At 43.6% G+C, this 18,248-nt stretch overlaps 1 protein-coding gene across 4 annotated transcripts in view; it reads left to right on the top strand.

Moving 5' to 3' along the window:
• The window catches only part of lmo3 (LIM domain only 3), a 47,888-nt gene that overhangs the window by 1,306 nt on the left and 28,334 nt on the right, over positions 1-18,248 (top strand). Inside the window, exons 1-3 of one of the 4 annotated variants that reach the window (XM_078243171.1) lie at positions 1-492; positions 602-1,028; positions 3,948-4,161. The exon at positions 1-492 is cut by the window's left edge and continues 296 nt beyond it. In XM_078243171.1, coding sequence (XP_078099297.1) covers positions 1,004-1,028; positions 3,948-4,161 — 239 coding nt within the window. In that variant the 5' untranslated portion in view covers positions 1-492; positions 602-1,003. Of the gene's footprint in view, positions 1,029-3,947; positions 4,162-18,248 lie in introns of all 4 variants that reach the window. The other 3 variants (XM_078243170.1, XM_078243172.1, XM_078243173.1) reach the window with 3 other exon arrangements.

Below are 18,248 nucleotides of genomic sequence, written 5' to 3' on the forward strand. Positions count from 1 at the left end.
TAATGTGTCCCTGAAGACAAAATGTGTCCTGTGGACAGACCTAGGCTACCTGTGTTTCTGGCTCTAGAATAGAATGTGCGCCGCGCGTCTGCGCGCACCCCGGCTCCAGAATTGAAGGACGTTGAGAAGAAATGGGCGTTCCGGAGGCGCGCACGCGATGCTTTCTCCGTCATATAGTGGAGCGGCTGGTAATAAGTGAATGACCTTATCGTGGCGGTGTAATGTCTCAGCGGTGAGGGACCGGGCTGTGTGACTTCTCCCGCTGCTGCACCGGCTCCGCACGCTCTCCTAACGCTCTCCGCACGCTCTCCGCGCGCTCCGCAGGCTGCACGGCGGGCGGCTCAACACCTGTAGCTGGGTACTCTCCTCGGATCCACGTGGAGCTCGTTCTATCCATCCTGAAGATCAGCGCAATGCCAGTTTGGTGAACTTTTAGTGGCCAGAGGGACAGAGACTTAGCACTTCACACTTCTGCTTCACTTGTTGAGAAAGGTGAGAGAGCTGAGACAAGACACTCATTTAGCCTACATGTTCCAACAATAATCTTAAATGTTCATCATTCCATCCAAGCTGAAATGAATGCCAATGTGCTTGGGTGCAGGCCTGTGAGATGTGAGATGTGAATCCAGCTGTGTGAGTGTGTAGCTACTGTTGGCCGGTGATGCCCGCTGCTTGCTACGTCAAAGCGCTGATTAGGAAGCAGCGTGCAGTGAGCGCGAGCCTCCGTGTCCGTGGACAGGCGGATCAGACGGGCTGTGTGCGGCGGAGGGGAAGCATCTCTTTGTCGTGCTGACTATTAGTAACCGAGCTCTGGCCGACGGCAGGAACGAAGCCGCTCCGCAGCGTCCCCCTGCTTCTCCTTCCTCCTCCCCGGGCTCCGTGTCGGATTGTCCCCGCTGTAGGCTAACAAAGCCCGCTGCCAGCCTCCCGCAGACGGCGGCTCTCCGGACCAGGCGGCTCCGGGTTGCATGGTGGTGCTTCGGCTGCTTCAGCGCTTCAACAAATGCAGAAAAGGGAGAAAAGTTTCGGTAAGAGCTGACTTTATGAACGGCCCGTTTCATGTGTGTTTAGTGTTAGCGGTGGATCCGAGCTGCTTTTAGCCCCGCTGTACTGAGAGCTGTTACCGCTGCTAGGATGTGTGTGTGTGTGTGGAGCTGCATGGCAGATTGGGTCTGTGTGTTAAATCCGTTATTGGCCTTTAGCAGCACTCCGCTGCCATGGCAACAGTAATTAAAGTGATCGGGTGAAATGTCAGCGTGTGTAATAGCAGGCTGTTGTCCGTCAGCCTCTAGCCGCTACAGCGGCTCACAGGGGGAGACATGCGGCCGAGGACGCGCAGCTGGCGGCCGCAGCGCGAGCTCCACAATGACAGGGTGCACACACACAAACACACAGACACACACACACACCGCCCGCACCAGGGCTCCGGGCAGCTGGCTCTCTTTCCCTTTATGGAACATGGGGCTTTTGTTCTGCACTTCCCCTCGGAGCGCTCACATTCCTGCCATGCTTCTCCCCTTCTCCCGGGTTGATTGCACACTAAAACCTCTTCCTTCTTTTGGTTTGCTAATGAGTCGCGGGGACTTTGTAGTGTTAACGAGGCTGGACAGGGGCAGCGCGCGCTCCGCCGGTGGCCGAGCCGAGCCGACAACCACCACAACCTGTTTCTCACTGTCTTTGCAAATGATTTACAGTAAAATATATATTGGTTTGTAGGCTAGGTATAGAATGTGTGTGAGTATAGTGACAGGATTTCAAATGCTCTAAGCCCGTTTAATGCAACACAGGACTGTTTCCTCTCAGTCATAGTTAGACAACAAAAGGGTTTCTCCTGCTTAACTTCCAAGGTAGCCACTAGTTAAGATTAGACCACAAGTTGCAAACTTGAAACTTGATAATCCATCCCAGTGAACATCAGGTTTTGTGTGTGTGTGTGTGTGTGTGTGTGTGTGTGTGTGTGTGTGTGTGTGTGCACCCTGTTTACATCAGTGTGCTCTGACATACAGTGACCACAGATGGCTGGATCTGCACTGGGATGGCTCAACCTTTCAACTTTGTGTACGCAGCCTGGCTGTAGTGAAGTTAATGCAAACCACTGACTGGCTTCCAGCGAGGAAGAGATTCCAGAGACTGCAACATCCTTCAGTGCTCAGACAATGCTTCCATCACTCTGAAATGTGTCAGAACTACAGCGACATGTGTCCACTAACATGGAGAAGAGTTTACAGTTTACAGCAGTTTTTCAAATGACTAAAGCTGAAACTAAGAGTTATTAAGTGTGTGTGTGTGTGTGTGTGTGTGTGGTGAATGGTGGACAAAGGGGAGTGGGGGTGTGCCTCTCCTCAGGGAATGGTAGGAGAATACTAATTCCAGCCTGGTGTGAAGCCACATTGCCCCCCTCCCGCCCCCGATGGGCCAACAAAGGCTCTCCTCAGTCAGCTCAGGCCAAACAATGCAGGCCACTGCCTGTAGCCACGCCCCTTCAAACACAGAGGAGGTCAATGTGAAAAAGTGTCCTGAAGAAATGTGAAACTGTGGCTTTGTGTGTGTGTGTGTGTGTGTGGGGGGGCTGCATCACTGCATCTTCAGCTGTTTTACAGTATTTTACAGTGCTGGGACTACAACAGCCTCTTCATCTCTGCTGCTACATCAGGTTTTTGTTACGTCTTTTTTTAAATAATCAAATACATTTAAAGCAGTGTTACATAACAACACTGCATGTCTGTTTCCTGGGAGGAACACTGAAATGCAGGGGGCTCCTCAAACTAGTTTCCATTAAAAGTTTGTGTGTGTGTGTGTGTGTGTGTGTGTGTGTGTGTGTGTGTGTGTGTCCAATCCATACTACTAACTCCTTTTCCTTTGTACATTGCATTGTGGGACACTACTTCAACAGCACACTGGCGTTTTTTACTACACGTCATTTTTAAATAAGTGTGCACTTAATGTTAAGTACCCTTCAGTATGCTGGACTTCATTTTAAGTATACTTAGTGTAGTTTTTTTTTTTTTAGCTAAACTGGGACTTCTGAATGCCACTGCCATTTAAACCTGAAAAAGGTGATTCTTTAAAACTTGTTTTCTCATCACAACTTACACATTACATTTTTTGTATTTGTTTGCACCACATTGCACAGCCAAGGAACGTCTGCAGAGTCTGCTTACTAACCTTTGATTGAATGTGTCCCTAAAAACACCCAGCTCTGCTCCTGGCCCATATACAGTAACATGGCTTGAACCTCACAGTTACAGATTATAATCAGTGTTTTGTACACACAAGTGACAAAAAGATTTATTTTCACATATTATAACTCATTTTTGAGTTTAAAGAAAGCAGAAATGATGCATTATTTTGACCAATAGTTAAGATCAGAGGATGCTGAGTGGATCACAGACTGGTTTATGTCAAAGTTTAGTCAGGATACTGTTTTGAAACCATTCCAACTTTTTTTTCTCCAAATGCTATAAAATGTAATTAAACACCCAAAATGCAATGAAAGTAATCATTCATTTTACCTGTGAAGAATGTTGTATGGGTTCCATACAACGTACATCCATGCACCCGTGTTATTTTTGGGCAATTTGTTTGAAATAAACCCATATTTCTGATATTAAAAAAACATTGAAAACGGGTCACATTTGACCCGAGGACAACACAAGGGTTAAAATCTGTTATTTGACAATGAAGAAATATATGAATGAAATAATTACGAATGCTTTTCATCACGTGTCTTATTTCATTTGAGTGTTATTTTAAACGTGTTAAAGACATGAATGTTGTACTTTTACCAGCGCTGCTGCTCAGAGATCGAGGAGCACAATGAAGACAAGTGACACCCCCTTTAGTTAGTTCAGTTCTACATGACGTACATGTCTTGCTGTGTTTCTTTGGTTGTCCTCCACTGTCAGGGCGCTGAGTGTTTGAAGCCTCTCTCTGTGCTTCTCCGTCAGGTATACAAATGCTCTCCGTCCAGCCGGACACCAAGCCAAAAGGCTGTGCCGGCTGCAACCGGAAGATCAAGGACCGCTACCTGCTGAAGGCCCTGGATAAGTACTGGCACGAGGACTGCCTCAAGTGTGCCTGCTGTGACTGCCGGCTGGGCGAGGTGGGCTCCACGCTCTACACCAAAGCCAACCTCATCCTGTGCCGGAGAGACTACCTACGGTAAGAGAGACTGTGTGTTCATCCCATCCAGATACGGCTCGGTGTGCCAGTGTGTACAGGGCGGCACAGTGCGTTTGTATTCACAGGAAGGCGTTTGCTTTTGGCCTGGGACCTCGTTTTAAGGCCTCGCAATTTGTCACGACCCAGCTATTAGAAAAGCTGCATATTTGACCTGTAAATTATGGTATGGCACTCAAGTTTTTAATTAGTTAGACTTAGGTATATTTTGTTATCTTTTTATTGTGTTCTTTTCATTTATTGTTTTTCTTCTTGGATTATATTTGTTCTGTTTCTATTTATCTCAAATTAGCTTCAAATATGGTTGTTATGGCACCTTTTTTTAATCCTTATGTTGTCCTCCCGGGTCAAAATTAACACTCTTTTAGTGTTTTTGGCACTATTTTTCATTTATATGAAATTATACCGATTTTTTTTTTTTTTTTTTGTGTAAGAAAAAAGCAGATATGATGAATGATTTGGACTAATGGTTAAGATCAGAGGAATGAAGGTAAAGGATAATCACAGATACGTCAAACGTTTGGCCAGGATAATGCTATGAAGTTGAATACAACACCCACAATTCAATGAAAGTAGAGATCTGATCCTTAATTCCACTTGTGATGAGCTAACCCTTATTTCGGGGCAATTCGGTGGAAAGAAACCCACATTTCTGATATAGAAACTTAGAAAACGGGTCAAGGAAAACAGGAAGGTTAAGATAACCAGGGCTGTTTGAAAATGAAGACCATCTAGATTTTTATAATGGATTATGTGCATTAACAAGCAAATTACAAAATACAAGTTAGGTTTTTCTTCAAAAGGTCCGACTTTAACTGTTAGCAATAAAACAGCATCATAATTAATATCACAGGTGACAAATGATAAAGTGCCAAATTTACTCACGTGTCCGCTCCAGTCGAGCCATGTCACTAACCTTTCTGACAGTAAAGGGTTCAAGGGTTAATTATTCTCTTATAATAATAATAATAATAATAATATAATATTAATATAATAATGTGTTTCCTGTATGGAGAGTGGCTCTCTTTGCACCATGATCCTCTGACTGACAGAGAGAACCGGTTGCAGCGTAAACCTTCCAGGCAGCATTTTATTGACTGATAGGATTAATTCATATATTTTGTTGTTTTTATCTAGATTGAATTTCTTTGCTGGAATAGAGTTCACTCACCTGTTTATTCTGAAAAAGACTGAATCATTTCTTTACTTCTCAGAAACAGACTTGTAGATCTTTTTCATTTGCAGTGCGGTGTGTTTTGGAGTCTGGCATTATAGTTTATCAGTGTTTTTCCGTTATTGGACATAAGCAGTTGAGTTGGTCAGGTCCAATCCGTGATCACAGGGCAGACTCAGTGCCAAACCCACATGTAGTTTCTGCATCTTTTAACAAAACTCTTTAGTAATACATGGGCGTAGATCTACAGTGTTTGTGTGCTCAAAACCTATTATTGTGCCTTTTTTAAAAACAATTTAAAAAAGGACATGTGAATAAGAGGTGAAACTATTTCCAATATGGATCAGTATTTAGATTGTGTTGACCTGGTTTTTAGAAAATAAATTACAGAACATTTACATATAATGTGAAAAGGGTTAGGGGGGTTAATGTTAGGGTTAGGGGTTAGGGGGTTATTGTTAGGGTGAAATGTTGGAAAACCATTTCAGACACTTTTTTATTATTATTATTATTATTATTATTATTTAGTAAAGTGTTTCCATCTCCCTGTTTTACGTACCTTTTAACATAGTAAAAGATGACTGAAATGAGTGAGCGTGAAGCAGCAGCGCATGGGCTCAGAGGGCAGCTCGGGTCATCCAGGTTGGTGTCTCTCTGGTGTGTGTGTTTGTGTGTGTGTGTGTCTTTGTGCGCGTGTAAAATGTAAGTTGCTTTGGAATAAAGTGGAGGCGTCTCTGTTCGAAGTGTTGTTGAATAGTTAGCTTAAATAAATACTGCCTATCTGCCCGTCCCGAGTGCAATCTCATCTTTATTTATATTATATTTTGTTATATATTTATTCCTACGTAACACAGCTTTACTGTGCTACAATGAGTGTGGGCTAACATTAGGAAAGCTAACTGTGCTACTGTAAGACTGGGCTAACATTAGGAAAGCTAACTGTGCTGCTGTAAGACTGGGCTGACATTAGGAAAGCTAACTGTGCTACTGTAAGACTGGGCTGACATTAGGAAAGCTAACTGTGCTACAGTGAGACTGGGCTAACATTAGGAAAGCTAACTGGGCTACAGTGAGACTGGGCTAACATTAGGAAAGCTAACTGTGCTACAGTGAGACTGGGCTAACATTAGGAAAGCTAACTGTGCTACAGTGAGACTGGGCTAACATTAGGAAAGCTAACTGGGCTACAGTGAGACTGGGCTAACATTAGGAAAGCTAACTGGGCTACAGTGAGACTGGGCTAACATTAGGAAAGCTAACTGGGCTACAGTGAGACTGGGCTAACATTAGGAAAGCTAACTGGGCTAACATTAAGAAAGCCGTTTGTATTCAGAGTGACTTTCACCGGATTAGTGGAATGCTGGGTAATAATTGTTGTATTGCAGATTGTGATTAGTTGCTCATTTTCCACAAGCCAATGACATGTGAACACACACACTGAAGTTTAATTTGCCTCAGTCACACATACACATCCTGCTGCCCCAAATGTGTATTCATCCGCCACTGAAAATAGTTCTCAACAAAGACACCATTTCCTCCTGTTTGAGTAGCGTTTGCTTATAAGGGCTTATTGAGAGACGGACTTATGGCTGTGAGTACACAGCCCACTGACTGTTCACTGGTCTTCCTGGTGGCTACTGTGTCACTAAATGTGGTGAAGGAATCCATTGCTTTACAACACCGATGCATTCAGGAGCAGGGTTTGTGAGCAGGCGTGCAGGAAGACCAATTCCAACATGTTATTCTTTCATCTTCAAAGTTCAAGGTGACTGAATTGATTTGATGCTCGCTATCACACAAGTGGCCTGCGCGTGGATGCGCTCTGACATCTCCTCACTGCCGGCTAATGAATGGCAAATATAGAAACGGCAGTCGTCCACATCTGATCTGCAGAGCAACAAAGAAAGCCAGGCTCCATCACTGAGCCAATCAATGGCAGCAGCATCACAAAGCAATACAATTTCTCTCTCACACACACACACACACACACACACACACACACACACACCCTTACTCAAAAAGCAACATCAAATCTATATTATTTATACTTGTGTTTATCTCATCTGTCAGCACAGGTTAGCAACAGGAGAAGAAAAAATAAGTATGACTACACATTTAGTCCATTATTATATTCCGTTGGCTTTAACAGTAAATTAGTTGGGCCTTCATTATACACCCCCACCCCCTTCTCCAAGTCAATCCTTTTCTGCTTAGCAGGGTGGCATGTTATTAGGCCTGACATAAAATGCCTTAATATAATTCTTCAGGGGTCTACAACCATGAGCCATGTGATCCCACACGTAGAGAAATAATAATCCTTTATCACAACACATGCACAAACAACGGAGGAAAAAAAAAAACATACGGGGAGAAAAAAAAAAAACGTAGTTTCAGCAGTCCCTGTGTGATCAAATATGATGTACAGAGAGGAGTGTGTATGTATGTGTGTGTGTGTGTGTGTGTGTCTGTGTAACCAAGCCATCCCTTCATAAACCTGCGACTGCAAACATAATTACAGGTATTATCTCCTAGAGCTTGATTTGTGCTTTGCTCTCCGAATATGGAGAAATGCAGCAGGAACATTTTATCAACAAATGATCCCTTTGAGAGCAGAGCTTCCATTGATGATAGTGGTAACAGCGCAACACCACTGTTTATGCTGATGTGTGATTTCCACAGTACACAGTGATAATGTTTGAAAGGCCAGAGGAGGGAGGAGAGCACACAGACCGACACATTTAAGTTAGAAAACGCAGAGAAAATGAAGACTGCAGTACAGCGGCCTGCTGAGTGCCAGCACATGCACGCACACACACACACACACACACACACACACACACACACACACACACACACACACACACACACTGGCTCCAAGGCCAGCTGCAGGCGTGAAAAAGCTGTTGGGCATCAGTTAATGGAAAACTGTAAATTCCAGGCATCCATTTTAAAGACAGCACCAGGAGAACACTTATTTATTTATCTATCTATTCATTCATTTTTTTTAATCCAACTTCAATTTTCCTCTACAGTGGTTTTACTAAGATTGTAAATGCAAGCAAAGAGCCGTCAACATGGCTGGATTTATTAACGTTTTGGAAAGCTATCAGTGAGAGATAACCAACATGTAATAACTTCCATTTTTTTCCCCCCCTCCTTCAGAATCAACTTTGCAGTGTACGGCCACCTTGTATAACCATGTATGTAAATGTAACTGAAAATGTATCTTCTTTCATCTCACATTGGGCTTGTGACTCGTTGTCAGTTTGTATGTCGGCGTCGGGCGTGACTGTGACATCGAGTCAAGCTTTATCTCCAGGGACCGGCAGGGAGAGAGGAGGAACGGCTCCGGCTGTCTGAAACTCATCTATTCTTTTCAGAAATCTCATTTAGATACATTCTTCCTTATGAACACGTGTCACACCTTTAATAAAAAACGGTTTGGTGTGTGATTACTCACAAAGTAGCAAAATATAGTTTTCTTAGCTCAGACATTGAAATGAAGTGTTTAAGGCATTTGAGTCCAGTTATGTACAGATGTAGCCAGTGTGTGTGTGCAGTCTGTTTGTGTGTCTGTGTGTGTGTGTGTGTTGTCTTTTTGTGTGTGCTTGTGTAAGCACTTAGTCTCCGACTGATCTTAGAACTCACCAGGAACTCCAGTACTTTCTGTTACCCCTCTTCCTTTGTTGTTCTCTCTGTACCTGAATGATTTGGAGTCCAAAAGCCTCAAGATAAGACACTACTTGCTAAAATTGAAACACGTAATGCCCAGAGCAAATTCACATCCAGTCTAAGCACTGAAAAAGATCCAGCCGAAATCTGAGTATCTTGTGAGCATCCAGACCGTTCTCACCCAGAAAAAGGCCATTCAGGTCAATTGTGCAAGCAGCTCATAACATATGTATCATAATGTGGCTGAAGTAATTATCATCAAACAAACACAGGACTTTGACTCAGGAGACCGGGGTTGGTGTCACTCAGTGAACACTCAGCTGAGTTGAGTCCATGATGCAATGACGTCCCGTTACGTCCTTATTTTAGTAGTTTTACATGACCTTTTCGGGTTTTTTTTTAAGATTATTTTTGTGGGGGCTTTTCCCTTTATTTGGTAGTGACAGTGAGGTGGGAGAGAGATGGGGGATGACACGCAGCAAAGGGCCGCAGGAGAACGATGACGTTGAGGACGTGAGCGAAGCCATTCGGTCCGTTGTGGCAACGCTGCCGAATATCCAGAAGTTAAAGCCCGAGAAAGAACAATGTTTGCTGAGTTGTGTTGGTGGCCATGATGTCGTGGCCCTCCTCCCCACGGGGTTCGGGAACAGTTTGATTTTCCAGCTCGCTCCGTTAGTGGTGAAGGAGTTGGCTAAGGCTAACGCTAGCGATGCTAATGCTAAATATAAGCCGATAGTTGTCGGTCTATCCTCTTGTTGCACATGCGCATGGCATACGTCATGACCAAACGTTAGAGATTGGTTATGGGAGATCCAGAGTGGCTCTGGGCAGATCCAATAGTTTTAAACTTCAACAGAGTACCCGCCTTCAAGGACGTTAACACTTGTCAATGGAGAGAGGCCAGACTCTCTGTACAAATGAAATGGACCAGAGTCTGGTAGGACCAGGCTAATGGACCAGAGTCTGGTAGGACCAGGCTAATGGACCAGAGTCTGGTAGGACCAAGCTAATAGACCAGAGTCTGGTAGGACCAGGCTAATGGACCAGAGTCTGGTAGGACCAGGCTAATGGACCAGAGTCTGGTAGGACCAGGCTAATGGACCAGAGTCTGGTAGGACCAGGCTAATGGACCAGAGTCTGGTAGGACCAGGCTAATGGACCAGAGTCTGGTAGGACCAGGCTAGCGGATCTGTAGTTTGAATAAGACATAATGAGACAATTCCAGTTCAACCTGTAGGGGGACCGATGCGGGAAAAGTTCTTTACTGTTGCTTTAAGTGTTTTTGTTGCCTAAACTTAACTACTTCCGCTTCACTACATTAACTACGTGTTTGAAACGGCACCTGACATGATTAAGAATTCCACCGTGGTCATGGGTAACGGTTTAAAACATCCACTGTGTGGCTTAGTTTGCTGTCGCGATAATAATGTGTACGCGTAACGGTCATACATGCTGTTTGGGAGTCTTGACAATCGAGGTGTTCTGTTGCTTTGGTATGAGGGCCTGTGGCCGTATCAGACACTCACTCGCTGTAAGGTGGCTGTAGAAGGGTTATAGTTTGCACCTTAATGAAGAACAGCACTTGTACTTCAGCTTGAATTCATGTCAAGTTGATAACAAGTTTTTATAACAATAATATGGAAATACCCATAGCACCTTGTTAAAGCACTCCTGCAGCATAACTCACCACTCTTCTGTCTGTGTATATATGTGTGTTCCATAGTTGGACCACAGCATGGATAAAAACTGCCAGCTGTGGAGTTTTGAGGAGAGTGATAACATGAGACAGAAGCTGCATATTTAAGGAATGACTGTTGCTAACTGTACACTGGCTAATGTAGCTTTACTGATAATGATGTAGGAGCAGCGGGGCACATCACTCAGTACTGATTGTTAATCGGTGTTTTAAGCCCCCAACGGCTCCTTCCAGGCAGCGCTACCTGAAAGGCACTAGGGTTAGGCAATGGTTAGGGTTAAGGATATGGTGAGGGTTAGGTGCCTTGAAGTCAACGGTTGCAGCACTGCCTGGAAGGAGACGTTGGGGGCTTAAAACACCATCAAGCGTATTGATTGGTTATGCAAAATAAAATCTCCCCCACAAAAGAGATAGAGACAGCAGCAAAAGAGTGATCAGTGTCAGACTGAATAACGGAGTGGTAATGAAATAGCCATTCAGTGTGAATATCAGGCTAAAGATACAGCTACCCAAATCACACAGAGCACACTGGACTCCTGGCTCATTGTTATGGCAGCGATGGATGGCAAACAGCCCCACAAAGAGCTGCAGGCCCAGGATCTTAGAGTAGCCAGAGCACAGCGTCCCAATAGGTGGAGGGTAGCCGAGCTCCTGGGAGATCTGCAGGAAGCTGCTGTAGTTTGTCATCAGCTCTCTCCTCCCTGATTCTCTGCAGGCTGAAAGATTCAGGCCAGCTCCTCTCCCTTTAATGACTAGCGAAGATGTTCAGCTCTTCTCCCGACTAACGGTGAAGGGCACCGGGACACGGTGAGCTGGCCGCTGGTCACTGACACCACAGCTTCCTGTCCTCAGCGACGCTGCTCAGGCTGCAGTCAGAGGACAGACAGTAATACTTCACATCACTGCTGACCCTTTTTAAAGCCTGTTACAATGGTGTATGTGTTTTCCCATAAAGCTTGCCCCCTATTCCGAGAAATAATGTTCATATTGGATGATTATGAAGTAAGGGAGGTAGATGTGCAGCGTGTCCCATTTTTCTGCAGGAGACTAGGGCTGCACAATTAATTGCAATTTTATCGAAATCACAATATGGACTAGTGCAATACCCAAATCGCAGGGGGGCGCAATATTTGTTAAAGGCAAAATATGTGTCCAACCGTTCTGAATCAAGTATTGTGGTGCTGGAGAATCAAATCCTATCCTACAGACTAAAGAACAGGTACAGATCCTCGCATTAATCACACTATCATCATTTACATTTTTTTTTGTTTAGTAATTTTCAATGAAAATGAGAATAATACAAAAATGATCATTCCCTTCAATATCGTGAATCATATGGAGGCATACAGGCATACATCTCAATTCTCCAGCGGCAGCCATCTTTGTTGTAAACAAATTCAACCCAAGTGCTCTTTGGTGACGTGGTTGATTACGTTACTGTTGATCATCTGTCCATCATCGTATGAAGCCCGCCCTGACAATGTGATTGGTCCAAACAGCTCTGGTTCGAGCATAGTTGCTCCACCATGGATCAAGTCCAGACCGGACTGGCATCCAGGCTAAGCGTGAGCAGTATACCAACCGGAACGCCATGAAACTAAGCACTTACAACCAGGACCACTAAGTTGAGTCTGAGACGAGACCGTTTGGAGATGAAGTCAAATGGGGGTCAAGTCCAAACAGTCTCGAGACCAAGTTAAAACTCAGACCACTAAAAAGAAAAGTCCTCTCCATGTGATTGACGTTGACTCTGTGGGAGCTCTGACCGTTTAAAAGTGGATGCTTGGTCGTGACATGGCGTTTCCTGCACTTGTAAATGACAATGTCAATTACAAAACTGGACTGGACTTGACGTAACACATTGATTTAAGCAAGCCAAAAACAGTAAGTAGGCAGTTATTGATATAAAATGATGACCGACCTAGCCTGGATGCCAGCCGAACTTAGCCCCGCCCCCAACATTTGAGGTCGGGAAGTTCGGTCTGGACTTGATCCGTTGTGGAGCATCTATGCTCGAACCAGAGCTGTTTGGACCAATCAAATGGTCGGGGCGGGCTTCATACGATGATGGACAGATGATCAACGGTAACATAATCAACCACGTCACCAAAGAGCGCTTGGGTTGAATTCGTTTACAACAAAGGTGGCTGCCGCTGGAGAATTGAGATGTGTAGATTCCTCCATCGTGTCTGTTATAGAAGACATCAACAGCGCATTCATTTTAAAAAGAGGAACAGAGAACCACGACCACCTATGTATCACACTGCCACACCCGTCCGCACGACACGGAAACTGCCGCCTCTGCCTTTGCTCTGTCGAAGCCTGCCTTTGACTTGCAGCTTCTGTGACGTCTGTCTCCGTTGCTCTGATTGGTTGGAGGTCTATCCAATTGAGTTCAGAGGCATTTTCTTTCCTGGTTCGGTTGAAACACGCCCCATAATCACAGCCCAATGGAGTAAGATCAGACTCATATTCTGACTAGAATCTGAGTATGACGACATCAGGCTTTGACCAACCAACAATAGAATATAATGTCTTCAGCCTGTCTCTCCCATGTCTGCACCTGTGCTGTAATTGTTTTGGGGGGTTTTTGTTGTTAGAGGAGAATGGGGAGGGTTTTTTTTGAAGGATGTGGCTCTCTAAAAGGTTACAGTACCTGCTGTGTCAGTGAATGCCACCATCATTACTTACTCTGTCCTTGTGCTTGGCCACATTTTAGTTTTTCTTTGGCGTGACAGCAGCAGAACAGTGCTCTGTTAACTGCAGTTTAGATCTGAAAGTCAAGTCAGTACCAAACTGACAGACCAACAGGCTTTAGCTCCTCCACTTATGTGATTTCCCATTTATTGAAGTCACTATCATGTTAAATGGCTCACGAGGTTGAGTATTAAAACTGGTATGCAGAGGTTCCTTTTTTGGTGCAAAGATTCCGCTCAGGACAAAATCCTTTTTGTGGCCTCAAACAGACGCAGCTTTCACTTTTTGAATCACTTGAGCACTTGAGGGGGAGAATTAGTCTGGAATGTGTCGGTTCATTCAGGCCCCAGATTGAATCCTGTCTCCGCTGCTTCTCATTACAATAGAACACTCAGGTTCTCCTGCTCAGCTCCTAATAGGACTCATAGGTAGAGAATGCACACACACACACACACACACACACACACACACACACTCTTTTGGCCTTCTTTGATGCTGCTAATCAGGCTCTCTATCACTTTAGATGATTACCTGATTCTAATTACATACAAGGGGGAAACTTTGTTTGATGTCCTTTGTGTGTTTCTGGCTCTGGCTTCCTATAGCTAGCCCCCCTCCCCTCCACACACACACATCCTTCTCCTCTCCCCCCTCCCCTGGAGACTCCTCTGTATGAGGCCAGACACAGACGCAGCAGCGAGGCGGCCACAGCGCTACAAGGTGAACGATTCCCCGGCACGTGTTATTATTAATAACTGCCAGAGAGAGGGGTCACCCAAGACAACTCCTTGAAAAGAACCGCGGGCAAGGCAAGTAGGCCGCAGCTGGGTGTGTTGTAAAACAATACCACCCCCCCACCACCACCACCCCCCTCTTCCCCGGAGGAGACACGCTGCTTAAAGCAAGAATAATGCGCGGGAGGGAGCCGCGCAGCCACATTTTTCAGCCGTGAAAAATTAAGATGTCACCACCTGGCGCTTTTAAGAATACCTTTACCACTGAGCTGAAGGTATTAGAATATGAATAGGTCTCTTTCTCTGCACCCTGCTTTGTCGTTAAACTTCTGATGGCAGTGTTGAATTCATGTGTCCTGTGTGTGTGTGTGGGGGGTGCTGGAGCAGATGAAAATGGGAGAAATGCTAATCAGCAGTCAAATTATGGGACATCTCTAGTTAGTGGAATTTCTGGGGTTTTATAGCCATTCAGCTAGGGCCGCACAATTAATCACAATTTTATCCAAATCACAATATGGACTAGTGCATTATCCAAATCACAGGGGGGCGCAATATTTATTAAAGGCAAAATATGTGTCCAACCATTCTGACTGAAGTATTGTGTTGCTGCAGAGACAAATCCAGAAAACAAACTTTGTTTGGTATAGATCACACTGTCATCACTTTAATTTTGTAAGATTTAATATTAGTCACAGAAAATGAGAATAATGATACAAACATGATAATTCCCTGCAATATCGTGAATCATATCGTTCAAAATAATCACAGTTAGATAGTTTCCTCATATCGTGCAGCCCTACACTCAGCTGCAGCAGCCCCTTGTAGTTCCAGGGAACATACAGTGGCTGTGATTCAGGTTTGAGAGCGCGGTCTAAATGTCAGCAGTTAGGAGTAAATACAGTCTAAAGCAGGACAGTGTTTTTCACCCTGAAAGTGCTTTACAGCATGATTCGTAGAGTATATATTATATATGAATCCCACATGTTGCTGTATCTTTCAGATTTCTTTTTTCTTTTAGCAGAGGGGAATATGGGACTGCAGTTTCCTCCCACTAACCTTTTCAGGTTTTATTTAACCCTTGTGTTGTCTTCCCTGTCGACAATGCAACTTTTTCTGTTTTACTGGGTCAAAATGTAAAAAAAAAATCCAACGTTTTGGTCGTCTTGTCACTTTTTTCAATGTTTCTGTCAATATTTTTCTGCGTTTTTTTTTAAATTTTTAAATTTTTATTTTTTTATGCTTTTCCCATGTTTTTGTCACTTTTTTCAAAGTTGTTTTGTCACTTTTTCGGTGCTTTTTAAAAAAGTTTCAACGTTCTATTATCATTTTTTCTTTACATGCTATAAAATTGAACAAAACACCCAAATTCAGTGAAAGTAGTGAATTGATCATTTATGTAACTTGTGAAGAGCGTCGTATGGAACCATCCACATTATTTTGTTTTAAAATTTGGTAGAAAAACCCCCCGCATTTCTGATATAGAAACGTTTTGAAAATGGGTCAGATTTGACCCAAGGACAACAGGAGGGTTAAGCCTCTCTCAGTTTGCATGCATCACAAATCTAGCTGAACGTCCTCAACATTACGGCACGGTTCACCCCTCCATCTCTCCAAATGAAAAGGGCTTTTGGTGGGGTCAAGGTTCACTGCGTGGCCTATGTCATGATGTGATCTGATCCGTGCTGAGGAATGGAATGGGCTGATTCTCACCATGTAGCTATCAGACCTATAGCTTCGCATTTACTGTACGTGGCTCAGCGTAAAAGGCCTAACAACGCTGCATTACAACGTCCTGTTGGTTTTGGGGAGCACACGGTCAGTGAGAGGAGAGTCCGACGGTTCAGGCTCTTACAGTGATTATTCATTCTGTTAACTCTTCGATCGCTGAGAATCAACAGCTCGGCGCGTACTCAGAGCAGAGATGGAACCACATACTGTGTAATGAATGAACACTTTTGTGTACAAAAGAGGCTTTGTTTTCACATATGATTTCACTTAAAGGTATAGCTTCCTGAAGTTTAGGAAACAGAGGTAAAAGAACTGAATGTTTGCCTTCCCTTTCTATTCATCCAAGTACCTTTTTAATATTCTGTTTTTTTTTTTTGACGATGTATGTATCTCCTTGCATGGTGCACCTTCACATTTCTTATGATTTTGTCTGAAATAGTCAAATTTAATGATCGTGACTCTTAAAATATCACAAGCAGCTGAGAAAGTTAACTCTTACTATGACTTCCCTTTTTAGTAGATGGCCGTGATGATAACATGACTAAAAAGCAGTGACAAAGAAGGCTTAATTTGACCCAGGAAAATAAGACATATGTATTAATTATGAAAATAGGATAACTTGGTAAGACTGATCTACATCTGTGCAGTGCAGTTTTATTCAAATAGAAAGTAAAAAAACTGGTACAAAGCCACAAAAGATACTGTATGTACAAATATTCATGTTAATGCAGTGTGAATTATTGTGACGCCACTTGAACGTAGCACAAATGTTGCAATATTAACAAGTGTCAGGAAGATCAGGCCAGTGGTTTTTTCTCTAATCCTGCTGACAGACAGACAAACCAACCAAGCGGACAAACCCAACCGAAAACATAATTGAATTTTGTTTGTTGACCCCGTGTTGCGGGATGAGGACCTTTTTATGTAGCTGAAATATTAAAAACCAGATGGTAATAACAGCTACTAACTTAAAGAAGCTAAAGATTTGGCTTTGCCTTTTGTTTTTTTTATGCCTCTAATCTACTGTCAATGGAACTCAACCTGCTCTGCAGATGGTTCACAGTCAAAGCTTACCAGTGGAAGGGATTGTGCCATTTTAACATGAACGGCAGTAAGCATGATCAGTCCGCGTAAAAGAAACAAGTCTGGGTTACCTTATTTGACAGAAATCTTTGCATTTTCCTGTTATTTCTGACAATTTGATAAACACAATATATATTATGCTTGAGTAAATGTAACCCGATTAACAAAACTGATTAAGGAAAACAATAATCATATTTATATAAATCACCGGGATAGTCCGTTACAGGTGGCCGATAGAGCTGAGGTTAGCTCTCATATTCCAGTTTATGTTGTGCTTGTTCAACTGTTGTTTGGTAAATTGCTCTTAAACACATTTAGAGAGGATTTGAATTACCACTTTTATTCTCAGTTCTTACCATTTTGGTGCTGGTGATTTTCCTATGGTGCTGGCTAAAACCTCTTTGGGGGCCGCCAAAAATTCCTCTATGCACCGAACTAACATCCAGCAACAACTGCCTCTATAACATCAGATATGCATAGTGCTGGCAATTAGCTTGAATTAATTAGACAAATATTATTGTACTGGTTGGTTTTCTGGGGATTGGATGTCAAGGTCCACTCTATGGGTGACTATCAGTGATCAGTTTGGGTTCTCTTGCTGGCGAGGGTGAGCAGAGGTTCTGAGCTGGTGATGACATCAGGCCTTTGGTCCAATGGTTGGGCAGTAGAGTGGACTGTGTGTGTGTAGCCTTCACTTTGTTTGCATCACAGTGTAATAGGTTCATATGTTGTGCAAATAGATTTAGAATTTGCTTTTTAATAGACTTTTATTTTTCTATTTGTACCCATATCAGATTGTTGGATTGAAAACACACCTTGATTGAAGAGTCTCAGGTTAGGGGTAACAGAGCAGCTGGATAACTCATGTCCAAATCCAATTATATTTCTGTCATTCAACTGCTCTCACTTTTTAAAGTGTGCGACTTAGTCACAAATTAGTTTCAGTGACACAATGTCATATAAGTAAGGCTTAATGCCCGACGAGGTGTCCATTGTCAGGTATTAATGGACGGCGAACCATCCGACGTGACAGACATAATGACATGAATGTTAATTGATGGTCGGATGACATAGCCTGGTTGACACCAGATCCTTCTCAGTTGTAACTGAGAGTGGGTCTGGGGAAGGTTCATTCACAGCCCATTTCTAAAGAGGCGTCACCAACAGACGCCGCTCAAATGCTTCTGTACGCAATTGGATAGACCTTCAACCAATCAGACCAACGATCCGGGCGATGTAGCAGCGACAGCGGCATCAACGGGTTGCTGCGCTTCGGTGCGGTGGC

Source organism: Sander vitreus, chromosome 23 (genome assembly GCF_031162955.1).
Source record: "Sander vitreus isolate 19-12246 chromosome 23, sanVit1, whole genome shotgun sequence".
Taxonomy (NCBI): domain Eukaryota; kingdom Metazoa; phylum Chordata; class Actinopteri; order Perciformes; family Percidae; genus Sander; species Sander vitreus.